Raw genomic sequence first — 23,893 nt, 5'->3', positions numbered from 1 at the left:
GTTCTAAGTTATCTGGAACTGACAGTATACTAAGACCTCTGCATAAAACCGCATACCTTTATTCTGGTTAAACATTTACTGCAATCTGGAGTGTTATTTTGTACATCTCCATTCATTTATGGGCTAGAAATGCCAATACGCTCTATGATACAATATACATTTCCTCGTCCTAAGCATCCGGTGAGGTCGACGTGGAAACACTAGATGGTAAAGTTTCTGCAGTAGAGCCGACAGGTATCGAGTCTAAAGGTATCTTTCTTCTTGGTCTCTTCAATTCCTCCATAGTGACTCCATCTAACTTTGTGATTCCAACGACCGGAGGATCCCCTTTCTTGACAAACTCATACTGACCTATATTTGTACAGATAAGTATGTGAGAAGGATATGGGTTTCATGTTTACTGACCTGGCATTTTATTGCCTGCTAATCGAAACGCATCTCTTGCGACCTGTTCGTGCACATCTCCCTTCAACTCAAATATAATCTTGCTGACAGCAATTCTGGAAGCCCAGTGATCAAAGGAACCTTTTCCTTTACCTTGACGAACCTATGAAACCATTAGGCCTCCATTCTTGTGATCTTAGATATATTCCTGGCGCATGTGCTTACCTCGTTGCCACTGCTGTATACACCAATTTGGGCAGCAACTCTCTTATACAATCGATATCTCATACCCTTCAGTCTGACCTTAATAGCATCCTCTCCAACCTTCAATTGCTGCGCACTAACACGGCGATGATGATCGCACATTCGCAATCCATATTCCCCCCATACTAAAGTGGTACCTCTAGCTGATCCTCCCGTCGGCACACGGGGTCTTCCTTTCCGTGATCTCTTTTTTTCTGGCATGGTAGGCAGAAGCCAATTGCCTGAATTGACGGCTGTGCTAGAAAATGGGCGATAAGACTGAGGAGAAGTGTGGTTCGAAGGTGCGGAGAAAGCTGAGGCTTGGGCTAGGATGGAACCAAGAGGTCGCATTGTATTGGAGGCTAATGAAAGCCTCCCAAATTGAGCCGTGAAGCTCTGCAAACTTTGAGGCTTCATGGTGGATGGCTATGGACGTTATTGTCGACCAGATCTAAAGAAATCCTAGAACATCAAACTCGCTGGTTCATCGTGTTCACCTAATATTCGAGGCAGCAGTATTTTTGGACAAAATCAATTTAAAGTGGCAACGCGTTACTTCCGCGTCAGGTCGTCGCGTATTCCGTACTGTAGGTAACCAAAAAGATACAAGCTACGGTCCACCATCATTTTCTTCTTGCAATTGCTTCTATCAACGAACTTTTTTCCTGTAAAACTCGTAGTATTTCCAAAGCGAGCTATTGCTGAATCCGCCCAGTATGCCTGCGGATATTAGAAGCTTCTTTGGAGGTAAACCTGGAACTTCTACGGCTACACCCATTCGAGGAAAGGAAAACAAGAAAGAGGAAGATTCCAAGAAAAAAAAGAGCAGTAAGTTGCTCAAATTCTTGGGCTATTTAACGGTACTGATATTATATAGAAAGTCGCAAGGTTATTGAAGATAGCGAAGATGACGAAGAACTAGTGTATGCTTCTCAAAGCAATCCTGCTAAGCTCCTACTAAAGTTTTCCAGGCCAAAAAAGCCCGAACCCCAAAAAGCTGCGCCTAAGAAATCAATGTATGATTTGCCCACTTTCTCCTCTTTTTACACTGTTGACCCGATAATTTAGAAAAAATCCAGAGCCTGAAGGAAAGGAAACAACCGCAGATGACTTCTTTGCTTCGAGCAATAAACCAAAAGCTAAACAAGTGAAATCGACTCCTGTTAAGGCAAAACCACCGCCAGTCGAAGCGAATGTCCGGTCTTCTACTCGGAAAACGGCGGCTGCAGTACACAAGGTGATCGACGATGATGACTTCGATGAAGACGATGATATATTTGCAGCAGATGCAAAAAAGACAGGCAAGCGAAAGGTTGACGGTTATGTCGAAATTGATAGCGACGAGGAGGTCCTACCAAAGCCCAAGAGAGTTTTGTCAAAGTCGAAGTCTGTGCCAACCACAAAGGATAAAGATATCAAAATGAAAGATGTAGGCGATGACGACGTTTTTGTTGTACCTGATGATGACGATGACGATGACGACATGATGATAGTTGAGAAGCCAGGGACGATTTCTGCTGTGAATGGCAAGAAGCGTAAATCTATCGATTTAGAATCCGAGGATGAGGAAGACGTTGCTCCTGCTAAGAAACCCTCTAATAGCAAGAGCTCAAAGCCACTACCCGCCAAAAAACCTCGTGCCCCGCCGAAGAAAGCATCCGCTCCAGAAAGCTCGAGTATACAAGCAATCCTAGACAGCGTTCCAACAATTCGAGCCCCAACTCCTCCTCCGAAAGATGACAGTGTCAAGTTTGATTGGCGAGCTGGTGGAGGCGGCGGCAACTCGGGCGCCCCGCCAGCTGCAGGTTGCGCGGAAATTCCTGAAGGTGCTGAAAACTGCCTGGCAGGTTTGACATTTGTCTTCACGGGAATGCTTGACACAATCTCAAGAGACGAGGGAATAGAGCTCGTCAAGCGATATGGAGGCAAAATCACTGGTGCACCAAGCAGCAAAACAAATTTCGTTGTACTTGGAAAAGATGCTGGCCCGAGTAAACTCAGAAAGATAGAAACTTTAAAAATTAAGACCATCAACGAACATGGTATCTTTCATCTTTTAAGAACCATGCCTGCTAATGGTGGCGACGGAAAGGCTGCGGAGAAGAACAACGAAAAGAAAGCAGCTGAAGAGAAGAAGATTCGAGAAGATGCGGCTGAGATGGATAGAGAGGAGCGGAGAAAGGCTGCGGAGTTGGAGAAAGCTCAAAAGGAAGCTCAAAAGCTTGCCGCAGCAAAAGGAAAATCTTCTATACCAGCAGCTCCCCGCAAAGCGATAGTGCCGACGTCATCCCAATTGTGGACTACAAAGTACGCCCCAACGCAAATGAATCAAATTTGTGGTAATAAAGGACAAGTTGAGAAAATTCAGGCTTGGCTTAAGGGGTGGGAGACTGCACACAAGTACAATTTCCAAAAGAGGGGTGCGGATGGGCTTGGAGGTTACAGAGCCATTATTATCCATGGTCCGCCAGGAATCGGAAAGACAACTGCGGCACATTTGGCTGCTAAACTTGCTGGTTATGATATACTAGAGAGAAACGCTAGTGATGTTCGAAGTAAAAAACTTGTTGAAACTGGGCTGAGTGAAGTACTGAACAACACTTCTGTTCTAGGTTATTTCGCAGGCGACGGGAAAGATATTGATAAGACCAAGAAGAAATTGGTCTTGATCATGGATGAAGTAGATGGTATGTCATCTGGAGATCGAGGTGGTGTAGGAGCTCTCGCCAAAATTTGCAAGACTACCGATATCCCCATGATATTGATCTGTAATGACCGCAAGCTTCCGAAGATGAAGCCATTTGATTTTGTGACATTCGACATGCCATTCAGGAGACCCACGGTTGATATGGTTCGTTCACGTATCGCTACCATCTGTCATCGAGAAGGTATGAAGCTCCCAGTTCAAGTCATCGATGCTCTTATCGAGGGTAGCAACAAGGATATCCGACAGATCATCAACATGATATCTACAGTCAAACTTGATCAAACAGCCATGAATTTTGACCAAGGCAAGGAAATGTCAAAGGCTTGGGAGAAGCATGTTGTTCTTAAGCCATGGGACATAACTAGTCAGCTCCTTGGTGGTCATATGTTTTCTCCTGCTAGCAAATCTACCTTGAACGACAAGATTGAGCTTTACTTCAACGATCATGAATTTACACCCTTGATGATCCAAGAAAACTACCTGAATACCAAGCCACAACTAGCCAGCAGCTCCGATACACCTAAAGAGCAGAGACTCAAAGTACTTCAGCTTGTAGATCAAGCAGCAGAGAGTATTAGCGACGGTGACTTAGTCGATCGAATGATTCACGGGTCCCAACAACAATGGTCTCTTATGCCTACACACGCAGTCTTCAGTACAGTTCGACCATCAAGCTTTATATCTGGTTCGATGATCGGAAGAACCAACTTTACATCTTGGCTTGGTAACAATAGCAAGTATGGAAAGCTATCTCGTTATGTGAAGGAAATCCAATCACACATGCGACTGCGATCTTCTGGAGACCGTCATGAAATTCGACAACAATATTTGCCGGTTCTCTGGGACAAGCTCATTCGCCGACTCGATGTCGAGGGCAGAGATTCCGTGGAAGATGTGATCGATCTCATGGACAGCTATTTCCTGACCAGGGAAGACTGGGACTATATCATGGAATTGGGTGTTGGAGAACAAGATATGGAAGGTGTCAAATTGGAAACCCAAACTAAAGCCAATTTCACAAGATCGTAAGTCTCCACCAATCCTTCTCAAATTTAACAATACTAACGAACCAAAGCTATAACGCACGTTCCCATCCTGTTCCATTTATGAAAGCAAGTAACGTCTTCCAACCCGCCAAGGTCGCCGCCATGAAACCAGATTTGGAAGAAGCATTCGAGGAAGAAGACGACGGAGAAGTCATTGCGGAACCAGTCGATGATGATGAAGAGACCGATTTGAATAAGGATAAATATATCAAGCAGCCTAAAAAGAAGCCGGCCAAGAAGCCAGCGAAGAAGAAGGCTAAGAGTAATGAAGATGATAGTATGATTGATGACGAAGATGAGGAAGAGGAGAAACCCAAGAAGAAGCCAGTCAAGAAGGCGAGTGCTAGTGCAAAGAAGGGGAAGAAATAAATGGACTAGTGGAGGGGGATTTTGCGGGGAACTTTTGGTTTATCTTGGGGGTGGAAAAGAGATGTGATTTGATGGAGAGGTTTCGGTGGTGTACAATTATTAATCTGTATGGTTATATCAGCAGGATGCGAGAGTGGTGAAAGTAATAAAGCAATACGACATGATTTGGAGTCGAAATGGAGGAGATAACCCAGTTAAGTTTATTTGCCTTTTTTGCACATATTTAGGTAGTTCTTGGCACCCAGGCCGAATGACATATGAAATAGGCAATACCATAAATCTTTGAGATTCATATAATTGTAACTGGAGTCGTTATTTTTTGTTTATTTTTTCAAAGCTTTATGTTTACGCAGGAAACCAATGAAGTATGTAGTATAAGATATCGCTATCTCTCATTCCCACACCTTCTTCATCATCTATATACCTAGTAACTTTTATAAATTTCCAACCTAGCCTTCCCATGAGTAGATCTAAACATATCTCTTAGGCAATGGCTCTGGTTTATTACCCAAAATATCATCGATTTCCTTCATGATCTCTAGGGTCAATTTCTCTCTAATCTTCAACGCTCTCACACTCTCAAAGATCTGTTCTGGCTTACTAGCCCCGGTAATCGCACTACTAACCCTCTCATTCTTCAACACCCAACTCATAGCCAAATTAGCCATGCTAATGTTGAGTTTCTCCGCGATAGGCATGAGTTTTTCGACGGCGGCAATATCTTCTTTCCAGGAGTCGTCGCCGGATTTAGCTCTCATGCGATCGGCGAAAGCGTCTTTGGAGGTTCCGAGACGGGAATCGGAGGGGATACCGGTGTTGTATTTTCCGGTCAAGAATCCGAATTTGAGAGGGGAGAAGGTGGTTAAGCCGAGACCGAACTCATTGTAGAGAGGGAGAAATTCGCCCTCGACTTTTTGGCGCGCGAGGAGGTTGTATTGTGGTTGTTCCATTATGGGGGCGATGAGGTTGAGGCGGTGGGCGACGGCGTGGGCAGAAGCGATTTCGGCAGCGGTCCACTAAAGGAGGGTTAGTTCTGGGGGTGGAATGGAATTAAGTTTGAGGGGTTGTGGGGCTTACTTCGGATGTTCCCCAGTAGAATGCTTTGCCGGTGTTGATGAGGTGGTTGAATGCCCGGACGGTTTCTTCCATAGGACAAGCGCGGTCGGGTCTGTGAGCATAGATGAGATCTACATATTCCAATTGGAGACGCTCGAGAGCAAGGTGAGTGCCTTCGATGATACGTTTGCGGGAGAGACCGATGTTGTTGACAAGTTTCTCGCCATTGGCTTGACCCCAGTAAATCTATTTTGCCTCTTGTAAGCTGATGGGGTAAAAATGGAGGGGAATGGAGGAGTACTTTGGTCGAGATAACAAGATCATTTCTTTTCCACCCAAATCTTTTAATGGCCTCACCCATTACCCTTTCAGACTCTCCTCCAGCATAACCTTCAGCACAGTCAAAGAAGTTGACCCCAGCATCATAGGCAGCTTTCATGCATGCAAATGTGTTCTCTAATGTATGTTAATTCTGCAATGAGCCCAAAGAAGTTAAGAAGCTATACCTTTTTCAACATGGCCACCATATGTAAGCCAACCACCAAGAGCGATAGCAGATACCTGGAGACCAGATGGGCCTAGGTATCTGTATTCCATCTCTGGGAGGTCTTCTGGAACTGGCACCATTTTGAGGGATGATTGTGTTATTTCTTCGGAAAAATAGAAAATGCAAGCGAAGAATTGAGAGATTCTTGAAGATGCTTCAAGGTGTAGAAACAGAATCCAACTTGCAAAAAATATTTACCCTTCGAAGATGTCGTGATATAGCGGGGGCATGTCGAAGCGGGGCTCTCTCACTGTTAACCTTAGATATCGAAATTTACCTAGGCCCAATTTCTTATCGCTATCCGAAGAGTGGGATACCCCGAGTCTAGGTGATGATCAATGGTTACCTAGATACTATCATTTTCATCAATTCATCAGTTTTTGGGCGTCGAGATTCTACTTTAGCCGTCAGTCAGGCAGTTCGGATGAACATGCACCGACGCCGTTGGACTAAGTAGCCAATCGAGCCAATGTGACGGAAGGACTAATCTTAGTCATGAGCTCCACATATCTCAGGAACAACGGCGTCGAAATTGGTCGAAACCTTCTTTCAACCTCGATAGACGTCCGGTGAACTCACAGTCAACTCATGGGCACCCTGTGCTGACCACCAGGACCGGGAGCTGTGGTGATAGGGTGATAGGGTGGACTATAAAAAGAAACCTGCTGCACAACATTCCCGGCGTATCGCTCGTCGTTCTAAGCCGACAAAACGTAGAGTATCTGCTGAGCATAAAACAATCCAGTTCCAACTCCTTGCAAGTCCTCGCTATGTTCTCAGGTGTTCACAGTCGGGGATCGTAAGCCAATTTGGAGAGGGGAGGATAAGTTCAATGATGCTGATGGAACGCGACAACTTTAGACAAGCAGGTCGAATCATCGCGAGTACTGTTGAGGAGAGTTGGTCAGTGGACCTATTCAGATGTAATGAGATGTGGGAAAGAGTGTTCAAACCTAATATGATTTCCGTGCTACTGCTGTGGTAGTGTTATGATCTTTTTCTGGGATGGCTGAGGAAACTGATGAAGTATCAATCAACCATCAATCACCAAGAGTCGTTTAAGTCTTTAATTCAGCTCAAGTATTGAAAAGTACTCAGGCAAGCCCTCTTGGATTTGATTGGTAAATCCTAGGATTAGATCTTGCAAAGAAAACTTCTCTGCGTAAGTACAGCATTATTTATTTGACATTTCAAACTCAAAGGAAATGGAGGATACTTGCTGCATTCCATAGCATTAGGACTCTTCCATCTTATCTCAATGGTATCTCTTATCCTCCATGCCTACATCATTCTGTTGGCAGGCTCGAGGCAGGCTTTGTTCAACTTGAATGCTAAGGCAAGCCTGCGAAGTGACCGGATAGCAAGAAGTTGAGGCATTTCTGGGTATGAATTGTTGGGCATCAAAGTTTGAGACTTTTTGATGCACTGCCTTAGCAAGTCAAATTCGATTGTAGTTCTGTAGCTTTGCAGATTGGGGTTAGGGGGACTTCATAGATGTCTGTCTTGTCAAACAATCCTTCAAGTACTTAAGCAAGGGAATTCATTTGTTGACAAAAATTTATCTGATCAATTACACCATGGAAGAACAGAAAGGTAAAAGAAAGTATTCTATGTATCTTTGTAGAGTTTCAAATATTGAATAAAATCTAGGCGCAATTTAATAGCAAGTGCTCGAATATAGTGCTGGTGAAGTGGTATGTCTGAAATACATCACACATTTGACAAAGATGCTCATTGGCCCTCCAACCGAAAAAGTAACGAGACTTTCAAAGATGAAGGGGGCCACAAAGACTTTCAAGTACCATTCTTGAATTTCATTTTCATGATCTATGGTAGAATCTTATCATGATTTCGACTTGGGGTGTACCGCGTCAATACATTCTTACAATACGTTCTTACGGGGATCAAGTTCTTGATTGTTGTAATTTTGAATGAGAATTGAAAGATCTTGACTAGCTTCATTTCTGATATCCATCTGAACCTCTGATTGGAAGGATTGGAAACACATTCGCTAGATGCCCGCCGCCTTTCAAAGTAAAGCATCTTCTCCTCTTCTTTGCACTTTCCTCTTCCTCTTTTCCCACAACAACAAGTTTCTCTTTTTCCCATCCGAACAAAGGGAATTCATCAAGATACTTCCTTCCTTGACTGATATTGAGATCGCAGAGTCCTTCACGATCTTCTTATCTGGCAATCCAAAACGAAATCTGTAAGTAAATCATCATCTCTCCAATATTTTCTTCTCCAAACAGAAAACTTTCACGTCGCGTTCCCACGACACATACAAGTCCTTCATGTATCCTTTCTTTCATCACATCTTATATACCTTCAAGCATGTATTCCTCTTGTTGCGAGGATATGTCTCTTGATCTCTCAATTTTGGGGGAATCACTCCGCAATCACCATCACCATCACCATCACCGTCCTTTCAAATTCACTCAAAAGCACATTTCATAGACACTTTTGACTTGTTGCAAGTACCCTCTTATATTCTAAATCAACGCAATCGACGTTCCCTAAAGTGCGTACTCACTTGAAGAGGCACTTGAGAGGGGAAAAATCAAAGTCGCACTTTACCGATTGGGAGCCAATTCACTTGAGTTGGACCCCACCTTTTTAAGTGTTTGCTAACATCCTCTCCATCTTTCTTTCCTTCACAACTACAAAGTTTTTCGCCTTTCTTCTCTCTTCTCTCTTCCTATTAACACTACTTTCGCGTGCGCTGGTGTAGTCTTGCTTATCAGCTTGACTTCTTGAGCTCTTTGATTTATTACGTGTCTCCCGATTTACTTCTTGATACCAATTTTTAGAAGGTCTTTGAGTTAGAGCAATACCTAGTTTGGTACATGTTGCGCAGTTCTTTCACCTTTCACCATTTCATTTTCTCAACATATAGCTAATCTTTTTTTCGCACAGATCAAAATCAAATCTTTGCGACACTCAGGTCCTTCAAAATGTCTTGGGAGACTCCTGCCGGTGGCGATGATTGGGACATTGGAGAGACTGCAGTAGTCAGTGGCGGAGGTGGCGGAGAGTGGGATGACGCTCCTGCAACTGGTTCTTCTGAATATCATGTAGCAGATAAATTCAATGATGACGCCGGTAACGAATATGGCGGGTATGGTGGTGGTGGTGAGGAAAATGGAGGAGGTGGTGGTGGTCGTAGTGGAGGTTGCTTCAACTGTGGTGAAGAAGGGTATTGTTTGTAATATTTCGGCTTTTCATTACTGTGCTAACTCACTTTCCGCCAGTCACTCCAAGGCCGAATGTACACAACCTCCAAAGGCAAGACCATGCTACAACTGTGGCGAGGAGGGACATACCAAAGCAGACTGTACCAATCCCGCAGTTGCTCGTGAGTTCACCGGCACTTGTCGCATCTGTGAGCAATCAGGCCATCGCGCATCTCATTGCCCTTCTGCTCCACCCAGGCTTTGCAATAACTGTAAGGAGGAAGGTAGGTTCAAGTTCAATTTCTCTTGAACCATTTCACCGAGGCTGACTTTTATCGTAGGCCATTCAATCCTTGAGTGTAAGAATCCTCGCAAGATTGAGCGCAACGATGTCGAAGATGTCGCAGCTGAAGTTGCTTGGAAAAATCTGATCAAGCAATCTCAAGAAGGTGACTTCGACGACATGAAGTATGAGGTCATGAAATATATCAAGGCTTCTCCAGATGCTACCTATGTCCAATTGGAGAATGCATTCCGTACTCAAAACATCCCCATCTATCTCATTGCCGTGGAGAAGGAACTCACCCAGACCTACACTAACATGGACTTGCAGGGCAATCTTGACCGCAAGTACTCTGTTTCTTGGCGCAAGTCAAGCAAGCACAGCCGGCCCAAGGAAAAGGAGAGCTGGCCAGCTACCCCGGAGGAGAACCTTGAGCGCCTCGCCAATGCTGGTGAGCCTGTTGATCGTGGCATTCCTCTTTGCTCCCGCTGCAACGAGCTTGGTCATACCTCAAAGCATTGCACTGAAGAGCGAGTTGACACTGGACGTGTCCAAGTTCAGTGTTTCAACTGTAATGAGATGTAAGTTTTCTTACACTGAAATTCCTTTGAAAATACTAACTTGGAGTAGTGGCCATCGTGTTCGTGATTGCCCAATTCCTCGTGAGGATAAGTTCGCTTGTCGTAACTGTAAGAAATCTGGTCATAGTTCCAAGGAGTGTAAGTTCAGCAATATCCTCGTGTTTCATAACGAAAGCTAACATCGAGCTTAGGCCCAGAGCCACGCTCCGCCGAGGGTGTTGAATGCAAGAATTGCAACAAGAGTAAGTTCTTCAACCTTCTCATATTCTAATTTTTCTAACATAACATAGTTGGTCATTTCTCTCGCGACTGCCCAACCGGTGGTGGAGGTGACGGTGGTCTCTGCAGGAATTGCAACCAACCTGGTCATAGAGGTAAGTCATGTAGCAATTCATTAATAGCTATCAAGTGTGCTAATTTTCTTGCTCGTAGCCAAGGATTGTACAAATGAGCGTGTCATGATCTGTCGCAACTGTGACGCAGAGGTTAGTTAAATGCCTTTTAACCTCATTTAATCTCATTTGGAAAATTTTATTGACATAAACAGGGACATACCGGTAAGGAATGCCCAAAGCCTCGTGACTATTCTCGCGTTCAATGCCAGAACTGCAAGAAGAGTAAGTGAATCTTCGCATCTCTCAAGTCTTTGTTCTTTACGATGTACTGACATAGATTAGTGGGTCACACTAAGGTTCGCTGCAAGGAGCCAGTTGCCGATGAGGACACTGGTGATGCCAACGGCTACGGTGATGGTGATGCCACAGCCAATGGTGGTGACTATGGAGGCGGCGATGCGGCTGATGATGACTATTCTGCTCCTGCTGCTGGTGGCGATGACGACAACTGGGCTACTGGTGGTGGTCAAGAGGTCGCAGGCGGCAGCGGCTGGTAGATGACAAGTTTATTCGACTTCTCTCAAGAAAAGCTGCTTGCTTGTCTCACTTACTCTTCGGCGTGGTTGGATGAGCTTCGGATTTCAAATGAAGAAGTTTAAGGATACTTTGTTGTTGAACGCAGATAAATAGGCTGGTGTTACCGTAGTATTGGTTCAGATTTTCTTTTTTTCTTCATTGATTGCGATCATTCATGGATACTTGTGCTCGACTAGGCAAGGACACCATCAAAAAAGCAATGAAAGCACATGGTTGTTATATTAGGACAGGACGGAAATGAAAAGATATTACTGCGATTTGGGATCTCAAACAAGATAGCTACTTAGTACCTAGATATTTGAGATAAAATCGAAAGCTGGTTTATATCACAAAAGGATTGAGTTTCTTAACGGTGGTGCTTGGTGCTTGGTGATTTCGTTGCGAGACTTTCTTTTGAAAATGCTGTATCGTTTCTTGGCTTCTCTGAATATAGAAGATGAAATGATATCACCTGAGTCTTGACACAAGCAACTTGGGAAGTACAGTGGTCAACCAAGAGACAGGCAAGCAAGAAAGAAATAAGTTTGATATAAAAAATGCATCTTTAAAGATATCCTGGATAAACAAGAACAGATAGGTAGGTAGAAACATGTCAAAAGAAGCAGCATCAGAGTTGTGCAGAGAAGTACTTCTCGAGAAAATTTGAGAGAGAAACACTGGGAATTCATTGAAACACTAGCGGCTGAAAGAGTTGTATTTGGAGCTAATGCCAGGGCTCACAAGGCACAGGAACTAACTCAGGAAGTTGGATAAGCTTGGGTAGCAGCGAGATTGTTGTGATTAACGAGATTAATTTTGTTAGATTGTTTGGGTGCTGGTGAATGGGGGATGGGGGATGTGAATACGGATACGAACGTGATAAGATAGGTAGGTATGGAGAGTGGGTGAGGAGGTTGGTTTAGACTTGTCATGTGAGAAATCTGGGAATGTGAGATTAGATGAGTCTATATAGAGTGTACTTTCGAGTATATATCTTTCTTGCTTGTTTCTTTCAACTCTCGTCTGAGAGCTCATATATTAGAGGTTGATCTCGTGTGCTATCTTACAGGTTTGAGTGCTGCATCTTATCTCCGTCTTCTTGGTACAGCAACGGGAGACGCCCCCAGACAGCTTTCAAGTGGAACAATCCATCCCTCTTATTCCTAAAATCTGACCTCACAAATTGTTGTAATTGCCTTCCACTAATCCCTGTCAAAGTTTCTCAAAAGTAGGTTTTCTCTTCTGCAACCCACTCAACATCGCATCCTTAACATCCTTCGTCTGGATCGCCGCACTATTCCACACCCCCGTGTATCTCAAACTATCCGCTAACCGATTATCCCTCGCGTGATTTAAAAGTTCCTTTGTACCCTGCACAGCCACTGGACTTTTTTCCGCCAGCAATTTTGCAATCCCAAGTGCTTTCTCGATCGCCTTTTGCTTTGAAGGCTCAACATATGTCACGAAACCTACACGCAGCGCTTCTTCGGCTCCGAAGACGCGGGCAGAGAGACATACGTCTTTGACCCAGCTGAAAGAACCGACAACCTTGGGAAGGCGGGAGAGGGTCCCAATATCGGCGGCGAGTCCAATGTCTACTTCCTTTACGGCCATCTTGACGTCTGAAGTACAGATGCGGATATCGGCGCAGGTGGATATATCGATTGAGAGACCGAGGGAGTAGCCGTGCAGAACACAGATCACGGCTATTTGATGCGATTAGATTGTTTCCTTTCAATGGGAGTGGGGGGACATACGTTTCTCGCATTTCTCGACACTACTTATACAAGCTTGAAATTCCTCAACGTGACGTTTGATAGCTTGCGCCGTTCGCGCTACATCTGTTGTTTTCCCTTCTTTTTCGGCTAAAACGCCATCTTGTGCGGCGGCCTCGACATCTAGACCAGCTGAGAATGCGCGTTCGCCGGCGCCGGATAATATGATGGAGCGCACGTCGGGAGAATAGGAGAGGGTGTCGAAAATGGTGCGAAATTCAAGCCACTAGATTTAAGGGGTTAGCGAATGATTGAGGGGATGGTGTGGATTGTGGATACGGGGCGCCTTACCATTGCTTCGAAAAAGGCATTGAGTTTCTCGGGACGGTTGATTTGCACATGTGCTATGTATGGTGCTGGATATGTGACGAGAAAGTGTTTGTAGGTGGGTTTTGAGGAAGCCATTTTGTTTGTTTGGCGAGGGCAATGGGCAAGCTCCTGCTGCTTGCTTGTGTTTTGGATTGCTGAGTGGATTGCTAATCAAGTCACTAACTTGTAGGATATACTTCTAGAGCAGATTGATGCAGATGGATGAAATTTCAAAAACAAGTGTTGTAATCAATAAGGTCTTTGTAAATTGCAACTGGAATCCTGAAGCTTGAGATAGATGATCGGCCAACTTGACCTCAACATCACCGAGCCTCGGTATCTTGAAGCTCGATAACACGTGATCATACTTTCCGTCTTTTCGCGGGGTAGCTTTTCGAGCTCCTCCCCCTCTTTATCGAGGAAGCAGTTTAACTGTCAAGTTGAAAAATCAAGCCAAGAGAATTTATATAAAACTCCTGTCAATATCAATATCAAGTGATATGCTCAAGTTAAAGCATTAAAAACCTCCGTCCACTGCAACCTCACATCTGGCTATTCAAGGTCCCCTTTGAGCCGTTTGGTCCCCGAATACCACTCTGCAGGTAAGAGTTGCGAGGAATATTGTCCCATGTGAATGCGAGGCTTTTGGTATGAATAAACTCTTGAATGTTGGCGATACTTTATTTCCCCGTAACACATTCAACGATCCTGGTCTTGCACGCTTGTTCACTCTAATTGTTAAACAAGGTAAATATTTCCACATCAATCGATTGTCAGAAGATAGCCGACGAGATGTATGCAAGTGGACGGCTGAGTAGTTTTGACAGTTGGCAATAAGCATTTGTGCCTGTCAAACCTCCATGCAAATGAGCCAGCCAATATGTTCAAAAGTTAATCATATTGCACATATGTCCAGTATTATCCACACCATCCTTTCCCCCCCCCCCGCTCGAGCCCCCGTAACTCAAGCTGCAGGTAGATCGACAACAGCACTGCAGTAGTGCGAAGATCATAATGAAATTGTTTCGATGAAATCTTGACGATTGATCATATGATGCTTCAGTGTACAGACCGTAAGTGCAAGGGGTTTTTTTTCGTTTTTTTTTTGTTTTTTTTCTTGGATTTGTGGGGGGCTTTTTACTATCATCTACGAGTATCAAATGAGTCTTGGATGATTTAGTTAAAACTTCCGATGGCTGCGTTGACGGGGTTTCTTGATTCCTCAACGGTTTTAACGCCTCAAGCTCTAGCTAGGTATGATGAGTGGTGGGGCAAAGAAGAATGAGAATGAGAACGAGAACAAGGACAAGAGACAGAAGAGAAACACAATGTAGTGTTGGGCGGGTGTTTCTTTTTCCATCAGACATACATACGATACATAGATACACTTTACCTTGGAAGATGATTTTGCGTGTAAAGTGACTACGAGGGTATACCTACGACATACAAGCTACATGCGCAATAGAAGTACTCTGTACGTACGGAGTATTATAATGCAAAGGAAATGGATTCTCGGTGCAATGCAAGAAAGCACAAACTTCACAATACGAAACCAATCAATCTTCTCTGATGTCTCCTCTCCCCCCCCCTATCAGAATCAGAATCAGAATCAGATACATGGTTCTAGCGGTATCATCGAAAGGTTCTTCTTGGCGCTTCGCTTTATTCCATCGGACAAATTCCCCCCTGTTGTATCAAAATCAGACCCCGTTATTTTTCACCTACGATCTCCGCTACTTGGATTCCGAGATTAATCCTTACGAAGGTACAGACAGACTACTAGTCTACAATGCTCGTTCGTCCAGAGGACCGTATGAAATCTCACGGTGTGATTGAAGTCTATATGACGGTGAATGGATTTACGGAGAGAGTGTCTAGGTAGATTGATTCACACGATGATGTGATTCATAGACTGGGTACGGTTTCGGGTTATGTAACTGGCTTATATGTTGTAGTACATATTTCGGTGTACGCGTTCTTCGTCCCGTTGGTCAATGGCTATAGGTGAGCGATGCAAGTGGCATGATAATACTGATAAGCAACATGGGATTTCTTCCATATGCGTTGATCAGCAGGAAAGATTAGAAGTCAAAGAGACAGGCCGATGTTGAAAAGGGCCATGCTCGCTATGTTGCGAGGGTTGAGGTCAGTTTACTAGTGTCTAACTGTCGACAGAGTACGGAGCAGATACTGCCTGGTAGATAGGGCTCTGAGCTTATGCTCTTAGCCCCGTGTCAAAGGGAAGGAAGTTCAAGGAAGGGGAGAGAAGAAGGGGGCCGGGAGGGAAGATCAACGGTTAACTCTTTTCTCAACGGTTGATTAATCAATTGATTTCTTTCCTCAACCTTACTCCTTCTTCCCTGCCTTTCACTCTAACCATGTGTCACCCATGTCTGTTAGAACTTGGATACCTGGTCGCTATATTATGTCTCAATCACCTAGGACCACCAGGACCTACTTAGTACTTATTCTTATTAGGTAGGAAATACCTAGTACCTACATCCTCGATTCCTCATCAAAAATGTTAGTTAAATGTTAGTTAAATGATCGTAAATGATCGTAAATGGCCTAGTCTGTCATCATTTCCGGGGGCCCGTGTTCCTTATCGAAGTTCAGAACAGAAACATTCCAGCTGCGTGCTTGTATCTATTTCATTTCCACTCTAACTCTAAATGTCAAGATCCAAACCATCCATCCATCCATACAACAATAATCTTATCCATCGTATCGACTAACCCAGAGGATTCCGTCTCTCGCATTCGCCTATGTACTACCCATTGTCACATTGTCTGTTATTCGATTGAGACCAGATCCGTGCATATTATTTGCAGTGCCGGTTGTCTACGGAATCTTACAGCATCATGCGGTGCTACATACGCATCGACGTTGCTCCTACCTCTCGGTGGTCTTTCTGAATAATGACCAATGTAAGCAATGGATATCCCCTTAGCTAGTAAACACAACATATAGAGTCGTGCAGCCCGGAGCACATCGTGCCAACCTTTAAATCTTCCATATTCAGCAAAGTCGACTCGCCTGAAAATACTTTGGTTGATATCCATCATAGGTTGCCCCAAATGTTTGAGATTGACGAACAAACTATACCGTTCATACGAACGCGCCAGGCCCTACTCCTCCTAGATCTGCAAAACGATTTTATAGGAGAAGAGAGCCTGCTGCCGGTCGAAACCCCCCCGAGCTACGTCGACAATATAAAGAATCTCATCGAGCCTTTCCGTCCTTCTGGTGACATAATATGGATATGCAGCATTTCCACGGAGGGGGTTTCGAGGATAGTCAATCAACCGCACGATGATAGCGAGGCCATCGTAACGGATAACGAGCTTCTACGACGTCGACGCGACAAAGTGACACCCGAAAGTGAGCCCGTGTCCAATGAAGAAAGCAAGCCTTCGGTAGCTAGCAGCGATGGGGATGCAGCGGAAGCTTTTTTGACCGTTCAATGCGAAGGCAAAGTACGCATGCTGAAGCCCAACTCGAGAGGCTCAGCCATTTCAGAGGCATTTGCGCCCATTTCTGCGAAAGACCTGGTATTCAACAAAACATACTATTCCGCATTCAAAGATGGTAGTCTAGTCCAAAAATTAAGGGGCAAGTTTGTGACAGAAATTTACATTGCTGGGGCTCTTACGAATGTAAGTGTGTTTGCCACGGCAATGGACGCTGCCCGCCACGGTTATGCCATAACCATAATTGAGGATTGCCTGGGGTACAGGAGTAAAGCTAGACATGACGAAGCTTTACGGCAGCTTAGAGCCTACACGGGGTGCGATGTCATAAGTAGCGGGGACCTCATTGAAAGCTTACAGAAGCAAAAGAAGGTCGCTGAAAGGAGGACGACTTCCAGTAAGAAATCTCGTCCTAAACCTAGAGAGCCACAGCCAAAGGAATCTCGAAATACTGGGATTGAAAATCTAATGGGGAACTTAAAGCTAGAAGCAGAAAACCCGCAAGTCACCACCGTCAAAGCCCCATCATCGACGGCAGCCATCGAAGACGATTTCGAAATCACTAGTCAACTCCTGCGATCACAAATTCGACGAGCGAAACCACCAGCGGAACTGGAAGCAGAAGCTAAAAAGAGAGAGAAGGTTAAGTCGAAAGTGAAATCACGTCGGCACACTGCGAAGCCTGTGGAAGTAGAAGACCCCTCTATCCCTTCAAAGCAACGCAGCCCAGCGTCTTCAAAAATTCCGTCGCCTGACTCATCCAATTTACCAAACCTAGCTGAAGTAACTCTGCCTAGTCCAAAGATCCAGGCAATCGAGAAGGAGGAACTCCAGCCAAAACCTTCAACAAAGAAGAAATCTTTTGACGAGATGCCAAAAGACGAAGATAATGCATTAGCCGATAGGGCTGCTCTTTGTGAAGGCGATACAACGGTCATCAGAAACCTCCTGCCCTATGCGTTCGCGAGTGGAATTTTCGAGAAAATTCGGGACGAGGTCCTTTGGCAGAAGATGGGTCATCAGGGTGGGGAGGTACCGAGGCTTGTAGCGGTTCAGGGTCAAATCGAAGAAGATGGTAGTACTCCGATGTATCGTCACCCGGCAGATGAATCGCCTGCTCTCCTACCATTTTCACCCACAGTTGAAACTATCAAGAAGATAGTAGAGGAAAGACTTGGTCATTCTCTAAACCACGTACTGATCCAATTCTATCGAGATGGGAACGATAATATATCTGAGCACAGTGACAAAACATTGGATATCATTCCTAATACATTCATTGCTAATGTGAGCCTGGGAGCTCAACGGACGATGGTATTTCGCACCAAGAAACCCCTGAAGAACGGGTTATGTGCAGAGTCTCAGAGCGTCCCTCGAGAATCTTGCAGAGCAGCTCTGCCACATAACTCATTGTGCAAGATGGGCCTGGAAACCAATAAGAAGTGGTTACATGGCATTCGACCAGACAAGAGAATGGCGAGTGAGAAATCCAAGGCTGAACTGGCTTACGATTGTGGACGTATATCTCTGACATTTAGATACATTGGTACATACCTGGATAAAAGTCAACAAAAGATTTGGGGACAAGGTGCAACTGCCAAGAGGAAAGAGGACGCAGTGCAGGTAATCAATGGAGATACACCTCAAACTCAAGAAATGCTACAAGCTTTCGGGAAAGAGAATCATGACAGCAATTTCGACTGGCAGGAGATCTACGGTAAAGGCTTCGACGTACTACACATGCCGAATCATAAAAAGCTTTTCTCGTCGGGAGATCCCATCGATGACCACCGGGTGAAGTTTATGCTCAATCACTACGGCATCCCTTGGATAGAAGCGAACATTTCACCACCTTTTCATTGGAAACGAGAAGATCTTGAAGTTGACGATTCGCTTGTACCAGAAACAGCTGTGATCAAATTTATTGATAACGACCATGACAGAACTACTGTCGAAGGATGTATGCCAATCATGTTTTATATTGAAGCTATCTATAAACCCTCACAGAATTGTAAATCTCCGGGTCATTTCGCCCGTCATTACACCCGTTTTGAAGAAGCCAACACCCTACTCAAGATCTGGAGAACAGTTCCCTTTAGCGTGCAGCCTTTCCGTGCTGAACTCGCTAAATGGGATAGCTACGCCAAAGAAGCGAAATACATAGCAGGCGATGAAATCGGTCTTGCAGATTTTGCAATCATGCCGGTATTTGAGTTGGTTAGTAAGGTGTGGCGTGATCGTATGGCACATAAAAATTTAGCAGTTTACTGGATGATGATGGTTCAAACGGAGAGTTTTTGGAAGGTTCTCTCGACCGAAAATCTTGAGGCGCTGCAGGATCATGCTAAGATTTGTGCGGTGCGGCAGAAACTTAATGCTTTGGATAATGAGAATTTACAAGGAGAGGACAGTGAGGATCCCTCTTCTTTTGCAGCGGAAGAGAAAGAGGAAGGCAAGAGCAAGAGCAAGAGCAAGGAGATCGAAGAGCTATTGGATGCGATTTCGAAGTTGTAGTTTCGTCATTGGGTACCAGGAGTGACGATGAGAGGCTTAAGGAGTTGTTATCAAAGATGGGTCATGGAATGGTGGTGTTCGGAAGCATTTGGGGACAAACCAATGTCTCACGGTCTGTAGAGAATTGAAAAGCCGTAAAGCCGTAAAGCAATAATGAAAATAACTTGTGTAGACCTCAATCAAACTTATCATCGATTTCATCATTTGTAATGCCCTCTCCATCTACAAACCCTATTTTGCGATATCATCTTCTCACCACGCATTGGTTCACGCTAACCACAAGCATCCAACCCCAAATCCCCGACTATCTATCACTTTGCACTTCCTTCTCCCTCCCAAACCGTCGTCTCCACCATAAAAGTTCCCTTTCGATCTTTACACCTACGATCCCATCAACATCTATCACTCATCCTCCCGTAAAAACACAAAATCCGATCCTACCCAACCCCTCCCAAGGAAAATAAAAAATACAAAAACTTACCGACGAAAAAGCCGTTCCACGGGTCTACACACAATATTTTCCCCAACCTTCCCATCCCTATCCTTTTGCATATCGCAATTGTATTGCCATAGTTCAAGTAATTCACAGTTTTTGAGATTCCCGTCGAAACCTTTTCGGTGTTGAGACTTGGACGTTAGGGTTGATTCGAAGGGAAGGGCACTGGGTGGGAAGGGGAGGAGGGGTGGTGTCATTTGTTCTTTGTTTGTTTGCTTGTTTGGGGAGGAGTGAGGATTCCGATTTGAGGGCGTGAGAATTGAGAAAGAAGAGGAAAGAGAGAGATCACAATGGATATCAAATCTAGCGAGGAGATATTCGGCGGCCGATTATTACGAGAAGTGGATGAGAGCGAAGAGAGTTTGGAATCGGTATGTAGGATCTCTACTCTACTCTACCTCGTATCTCGTTACTTACTGCTTGCTTATCGATAACGAATTTCCCCTCTCTCCCTTCTTCTATTTCCTTGCATGATATTATCTGGTAATTAGTACATTCACACGAGAACATGAAGCTAATCATACTACAAGCTTCTCACAACTCTAACCCATACTTTGAATCCCCGTCCGTCGAGAACTCAGGTTGATTCTCTAGATGAATTGTGGGCTGATAAGTATCAAAACCAGTCGAGATTATCGGTTTCGGGGAGACAGTTACCGTTGTTGATTCATATATTAAGTGGACTTTTGAGAGATAGAGATGGGAAGGTAGGAAAGTGTGTTGTGTTAATTGATTTGCATGCGAGATTTTCTCCTTCGTTTTTGGCGTTTCGAGAGGATGATGATGAGGGACAGGAGAATAAATTGAAGAGGTCAGATCTCAAACATCTTCATATCTTTCGACCTTCGGTCCAGAATCTGGAAAGTACGTTGAAGGGCGTGGAAGAGTATATGTTGTGTGGGGAGCATGATAGTTATGGGAGGGAGTTTGGGGGGACGATAGTTTTTGGGGTTGAGGGGAGGGAGGGGGTGGATATGGGGAGTTTGAGGGGGATGGGGAGGCCGGAGGTGGTGATGGGGTGGAGAGGGTGGATGAGGGTGGAGAGGGAAGAGGTTGGGGCGTTTGGGATGGGGGGGTAGTGTGGAGGAGATGTTGGAGGAGAGGGAGAGGAGGGAGGAGGTTGTTAGGGGGAAGGATGGAGAGGGGTGGGGGGAGAAGGGCGGGGAAGTTGTGTGGAAGTTGGAGTAGAGGAGGTGATAAAATTTGCAACGGAATGTTAGTGAGGAATGGATTTGCATTGGCCTATGCTCTACAATGGGAGTCTGAATGGAGAATGATACACGTGATGGGATGCCATACTCCTGCACGATGTGTATCGCCAATTAGAGATGGAAAGGGCGTTGGGTTGCGAGGGCCTTTATCTGCTCGATGTGTAATAATAAATGCTGTCTGACAAATCAGAATAGCAAGAGTCACAAACCTTTGGTCTGCTTATATGAAGTAAGGAATGAAAAGAGTACGGTACGGCTTTAGCAACCAGCACTTTGATTTCGATAGAGCGTATATTTCAAGCCAAACTTTCTGACCTTGATGGCTCCGTATAGAAAAGTAGGCCAAGAATATCCAATGCATTTCTCATGACAACCAGTGCACCCCGACTCAACTTTCGTTGCAAGATATCTAAAGCCTCACCCGCCCATCACTTGCACATAATTCCTCCAAACAGACACATACATGTCCCAAAGAATTTCTCACAGTTCCGAAGAGAAAAAATGCATGCATTGCCAAAGCATCATCGATATTGGTAATGTACAGCTTGCCTACCCATTCCAGCCTCCCAGCATGCAATACTCCTCCCATCCACCTCTGCCTGTTTCAACCATCCACTGTAACGAGACACCCAATCCAATCTATGTCTTTTTGTCTATCCTCATCCTTATGCAGCATTGGCAGCTCTTTGATCCTCCAATTTGGCGTAGAATGCATCGCGCTTGCGGACGGCTGGAACATGGTATCCGTACCTATTACTATGTTAATGCTATGTTCCTTGAGGCCGTTCGAAAAGGAAAGATTTACCAGAAACCATATCCGAATGTAGTTCCGAGACCTGGTGGGTCGTGTTAGTTGACTGCTTTGCTTCACCTCTGCGATATCTGCAGATTCTCCCCTCCAGTCACCCTCCCACTCCCATCGCACCCCCTAAGACATCCGTTCACCACATACCGAAAGCGACGCTAAGGTCAAGGACGAGCCCTCTTCGGAGCATCTACAGTACAAATGGTCAGCTCATTCTCCAATTGTATTCACCCAATTCAATTATGTCCTTCCAACTTCCCAACTCCAATTCCAAGCTCCTCACTTATCCCACCGCGGACAGAGAGAGAAACATACTCCAGTAATTGGTTTGATAGCCATTTTGTATATTTCTTTCGAGGGGAAGAATATCAGGTTCTGTATCTCTTCTTTGCTTGCTCAGATTCAAAATCGCATGATGCATCCCACGCTCGCCGAGCGTCCTATTTTAGCGCGCTATTAATACCTGAGGCATCCACGCTAGATCCGCCAATGCCAACTCGATTTCCCCACGTGATCGATACTTCTGAACCTTTGATATTCACGAGTAGTAATTTACGCTTTCGATAACGCGGAAACGTTCATTCGATTGAATTCACACTACGGCCATGAATCATTCTTTCCACATCCATACCCGCGATTAATTTATTTAAAGCTTGCTGTGGGCGCGAAAAAAATAAACATAGATACGGAAAAGCATTGCGATCATGGTCCCAGTGTCACGAAAACGATCGACACCTACATCTAGCGACGACGACATGGAGGAGCCTTATCGAAAAAGGCAACGCATATCGCCCGTCCTCCCGCAAACGCCTCCGCCCGAGCTGGAATTGTCGCGCCCCGATAAAATGGAGTCTGCACTTTTCGACAGCGACGTGCGGATGCTCTTGCGGCGATCGATTTGTCAGACGTTGGAACACGTAGGGTTTGAGCGGGCGACGGAAGAAGCGTTGGAGGCCATGTGTGCCGAAGTCGATACGTGTTTGTATATCCTCACCTGTGGGCTGAGAAGCCTTTTGTTGACGAGATTCAAGATACGACGCATTTACTTGCTCAGGTCACTTCTTCGATGAATAATGCGAGAAGGAATATTCCCATACCCCTCGATATATCGTACGCGTTTAATCGGTATCAATTACCGCTCGCATCATTAGAACCGCATCTGCGACCTCCGATTTCCGTACCGAAGCTGGAATTAGAATTGGAACCTGCACCAAAGGAAGATCCGACGACGAAGAATGTCATAAGGATATTAGGAGTGGAGCTTAATGGTGAGGTGGAAAAGGCACAGAAATCATATATTCCGAAAGGATTCCCCGCATTTCCTAGTAAACATACATTTAAATGGACGCCCAAAGAAAGCGAACGCTTAACGGATCCGCGAAAAATCCGGGAGAAGGCTGCGGAAAATGCCAAGAAGGGGGAGGAGGCTCTGAGACAACTGGTGAAGATTGGAAGGGTGGGCAAAGATAGGGAAATGAAACGAATGGCTGGCAGAGATCCAAAGAGTAAGGAACGTCATGCGTTGTGGGAACGTACCATGTTGGAACTGGGAATTACAAATTCTGGTAGTGGAAGTGGGAACGAAAATACAAGGCTGGCGCTAGATGATCGCAGTATAGTAGTTAATGCAGAGAAGCAGTATTTCAGGAAAGGTGCACCGGCAAAAAGGAGGACGCAGGCACATCCGCAACCTCCACCTTCGCCTATGGATGAGGATTTGGTGTCATTAGAGCCGTAGGAAGATGGATTATAACAGAAAAGATACGAATAATAATTTGGGTTTGGAATCTCAGGTATGGGCGGTGGAATGCATTATCAGCGAGGAGTTCTGGGATTGAATCAATCAAAAGGATCTCATTTTAGGGAGCCTGTAGCTCAATGAAGGACGGACTCTTGCAGGAGCGAGAGGTGTTTCCTTATATATGTAAATCTACATAACCCGTTGCTGTTCACGCGCAACTTTACATACACCTTACCAAAACAACATACTTTCAATGAACAATTCTCATGAAA

The 23,893-nt window shown here is 44.9% G+C and overlaps 10 protein-coding genes across 10 annotated transcripts; 5 read left to right on the top strand and 5 right to left on the bottom strand.

Moving 5' to 3' along the window:
• Window positions 1-169: 169 nt before the first annotated feature.
• Window positions 170-1,044, bottom strand: EAF01_010262 (uncharacterized protein; the record flags this gene model as incomplete). The annotated part of the gene is made up of 3 exons (XM_038918519.1): window positions 170-351; window positions 406-547; window positions 610-1,044. The coding sequence occupies 3 exons, from the start codon at window positions 1,042-1,044 to the stop codon at window positions 170-172; spliced, it is 759 nt and encodes a 252-aa protein (XP_038765744.1).
• A 299-nt stretch (window positions 1,045-1,343) lies between these two features.
• EAF01_010261 (uncharacterized protein) lies at window positions 1,344-4,749 on the top strand (the record flags this gene model as incomplete). The annotated part of the gene is made up of 5 exons (XM_038918518.1): window positions 1,344-1,455; window positions 1,505-1,550; window positions 1,599-1,643; window positions 1,696-4,359; window positions 4,410-4,749. The coding sequence occupies 5 exons, from the start codon at window positions 1,344-1,346 to the stop codon at window positions 4,747-4,749; spliced, it is 3,207 nt and encodes a 1,068-aa protein (XP_038765743.1).
• Window positions 4,750-5,219: 470 nt separating this feature from the next.
• EAF01_010260 (uncharacterized protein) lies at window positions 5,220-6,432 on the bottom strand (the record flags this gene model as incomplete). Its single annotated transcript, XM_038918517.1, has 4 exons — window positions 5,220-5,765; window positions 5,827-6,051; window positions 6,107-6,261; window positions 6,312-6,432. The coding sequence occupies 4 exons, from the start codon at window positions 6,430-6,432 to the stop codon at window positions 5,220-5,222; spliced, it is 1,047 nt and encodes a 348-aa protein (XP_038765742.1).
• Window positions 6,433-9,306: 2,874 nt separating this feature from the next.
• Window positions 9,307-11,281, top strand: EAF01_010259 (uncharacterized protein; the record flags this gene model as incomplete). Its single annotated transcript, XM_038918516.1, has 9 exons — window positions 9,307-9,548; window positions 9,604-9,809; window positions 9,867-10,389; window positions 10,439-10,527; window positions 10,581-10,631; window positions 10,680-10,763; window positions 10,822-10,874; window positions 10,937-11,006; window positions 11,067-11,281. The coding sequence occupies 9 exons, from the start codon at window positions 9,307-9,309 to the stop codon at window positions 11,279-11,281; spliced, it is 1,533 nt and encodes a 510-aa protein (XP_038765741.1).
• A 1,231-nt stretch (window positions 11,282-12,512) lies between these two features.
• On the bottom strand, window positions 12,513-13,480 carry EAF01_010258 (uncharacterized protein; the record flags this gene model as incomplete). The annotated part of the gene is made up of 3 exons (XM_038918515.1): window positions 12,513-13,006; window positions 13,058-13,301; window positions 13,367-13,480. 3 exons carry the CDS (start codon window positions 13,478-13,480, stop codon window positions 12,513-12,515), a joined length of 852 nt encoding a protein of 283 aa, XP_038765740.1.
• Window positions 13,481-16,461: 2,981 nt separating this feature from the next.
• On the top strand, window positions 16,462-19,368 carry EAF01_010257 (uncharacterized protein; the record flags this gene model as incomplete). The annotated part of the gene is made up of 1 exon (XM_038918514.1): window positions 16,462-19,368. The coding sequence occupies one exon, from the start codon at window positions 16,462-16,464 to the stop codon at window positions 19,366-19,368; it is 2,907 nt and encodes a 968-aa protein (XP_038765739.1).
• Window positions 19,369-19,526: 158 nt separating this feature from the next.
• Window positions 19,527-20,943, top strand: EAF01_010255 (uncharacterized protein; the record flags this gene model as incomplete). Its single annotated transcript, XM_038918512.1, has 2 exons — window positions 19,527-20,235; window positions 20,395-20,943. The coding sequence occupies exons 1-2, from the start codon at window positions 20,155-20,157 to the stop codon at window positions 20,941-20,943; spliced, it is 630 nt and encodes a 209-aa protein (XP_038765737.1). The 5' UTR covers window positions 19,527-20,154.
• Window positions 19,680-20,061, bottom strand: EAF01_010256 (uncharacterized protein; the record flags this gene model as incomplete). The annotated part of the gene is made up of 2 exons (XM_038918513.1): window positions 19,680-19,749; window positions 19,850-20,061. 2 exons carry the CDS (start codon window positions 20,059-20,061, stop codon window positions 19,680-19,682), a joined length of 282 nt encoding a protein of 93 aa, XP_038765738.1.
• Window positions 20,944-21,740: 797 nt separating the features above from the next.
• Window positions 21,741-22,219, bottom strand: EAF01_010254 (uncharacterized protein; the record flags this gene model as incomplete). The annotated part of the gene is made up of 4 exons (XM_038918511.1): window positions 21,741-21,825; window positions 21,881-21,911; window positions 22,028-22,070; window positions 22,196-22,219. 4 exons carry the CDS (start codon window positions 22,217-22,219, stop codon window positions 21,741-21,743), a joined length of 183 nt encoding a protein of 60 aa, XP_038765736.1.
• A 129-nt stretch (window positions 22,220-22,348) lies between these two features.
• Window positions 22,349-23,810, top strand: EAF01_010253 (uncharacterized protein). Its single transcript, XM_038918510.1, has 2 exons — window positions 22,349-22,858; window positions 22,912-23,810. The coding sequence occupies exons 1-2, from the start codon at window positions 22,585-22,587 to the stop codon at window positions 23,616-23,618; spliced, it is 981 nt and encodes a 326-aa protein (XP_038765735.1). The 5' UTR covers window positions 22,349-22,584; the 3' UTR covers window positions 23,619-23,810.
• The last annotated feature ends 83 nt before the right edge of the window (window positions 23,811-23,893 follow it).

This window comes from Botrytis porri, assembly GCF_014898465.1.
Source record: "Botrytis porri strain MUCL 3234 chromosome Unknown BPOR_016, whole genome shotgun sequence".
Classification (NCBI taxonomy): domain Eukaryota; kingdom Fungi; phylum Ascomycota; class Leotiomycetes; order Helotiales; family Sclerotiniaceae; genus Botrytis; species Botrytis porri.
Note: the sequence above shows the minus strand (reverse complement) of the source record. Positions and strands in the feature narration are given on the sequence as shown.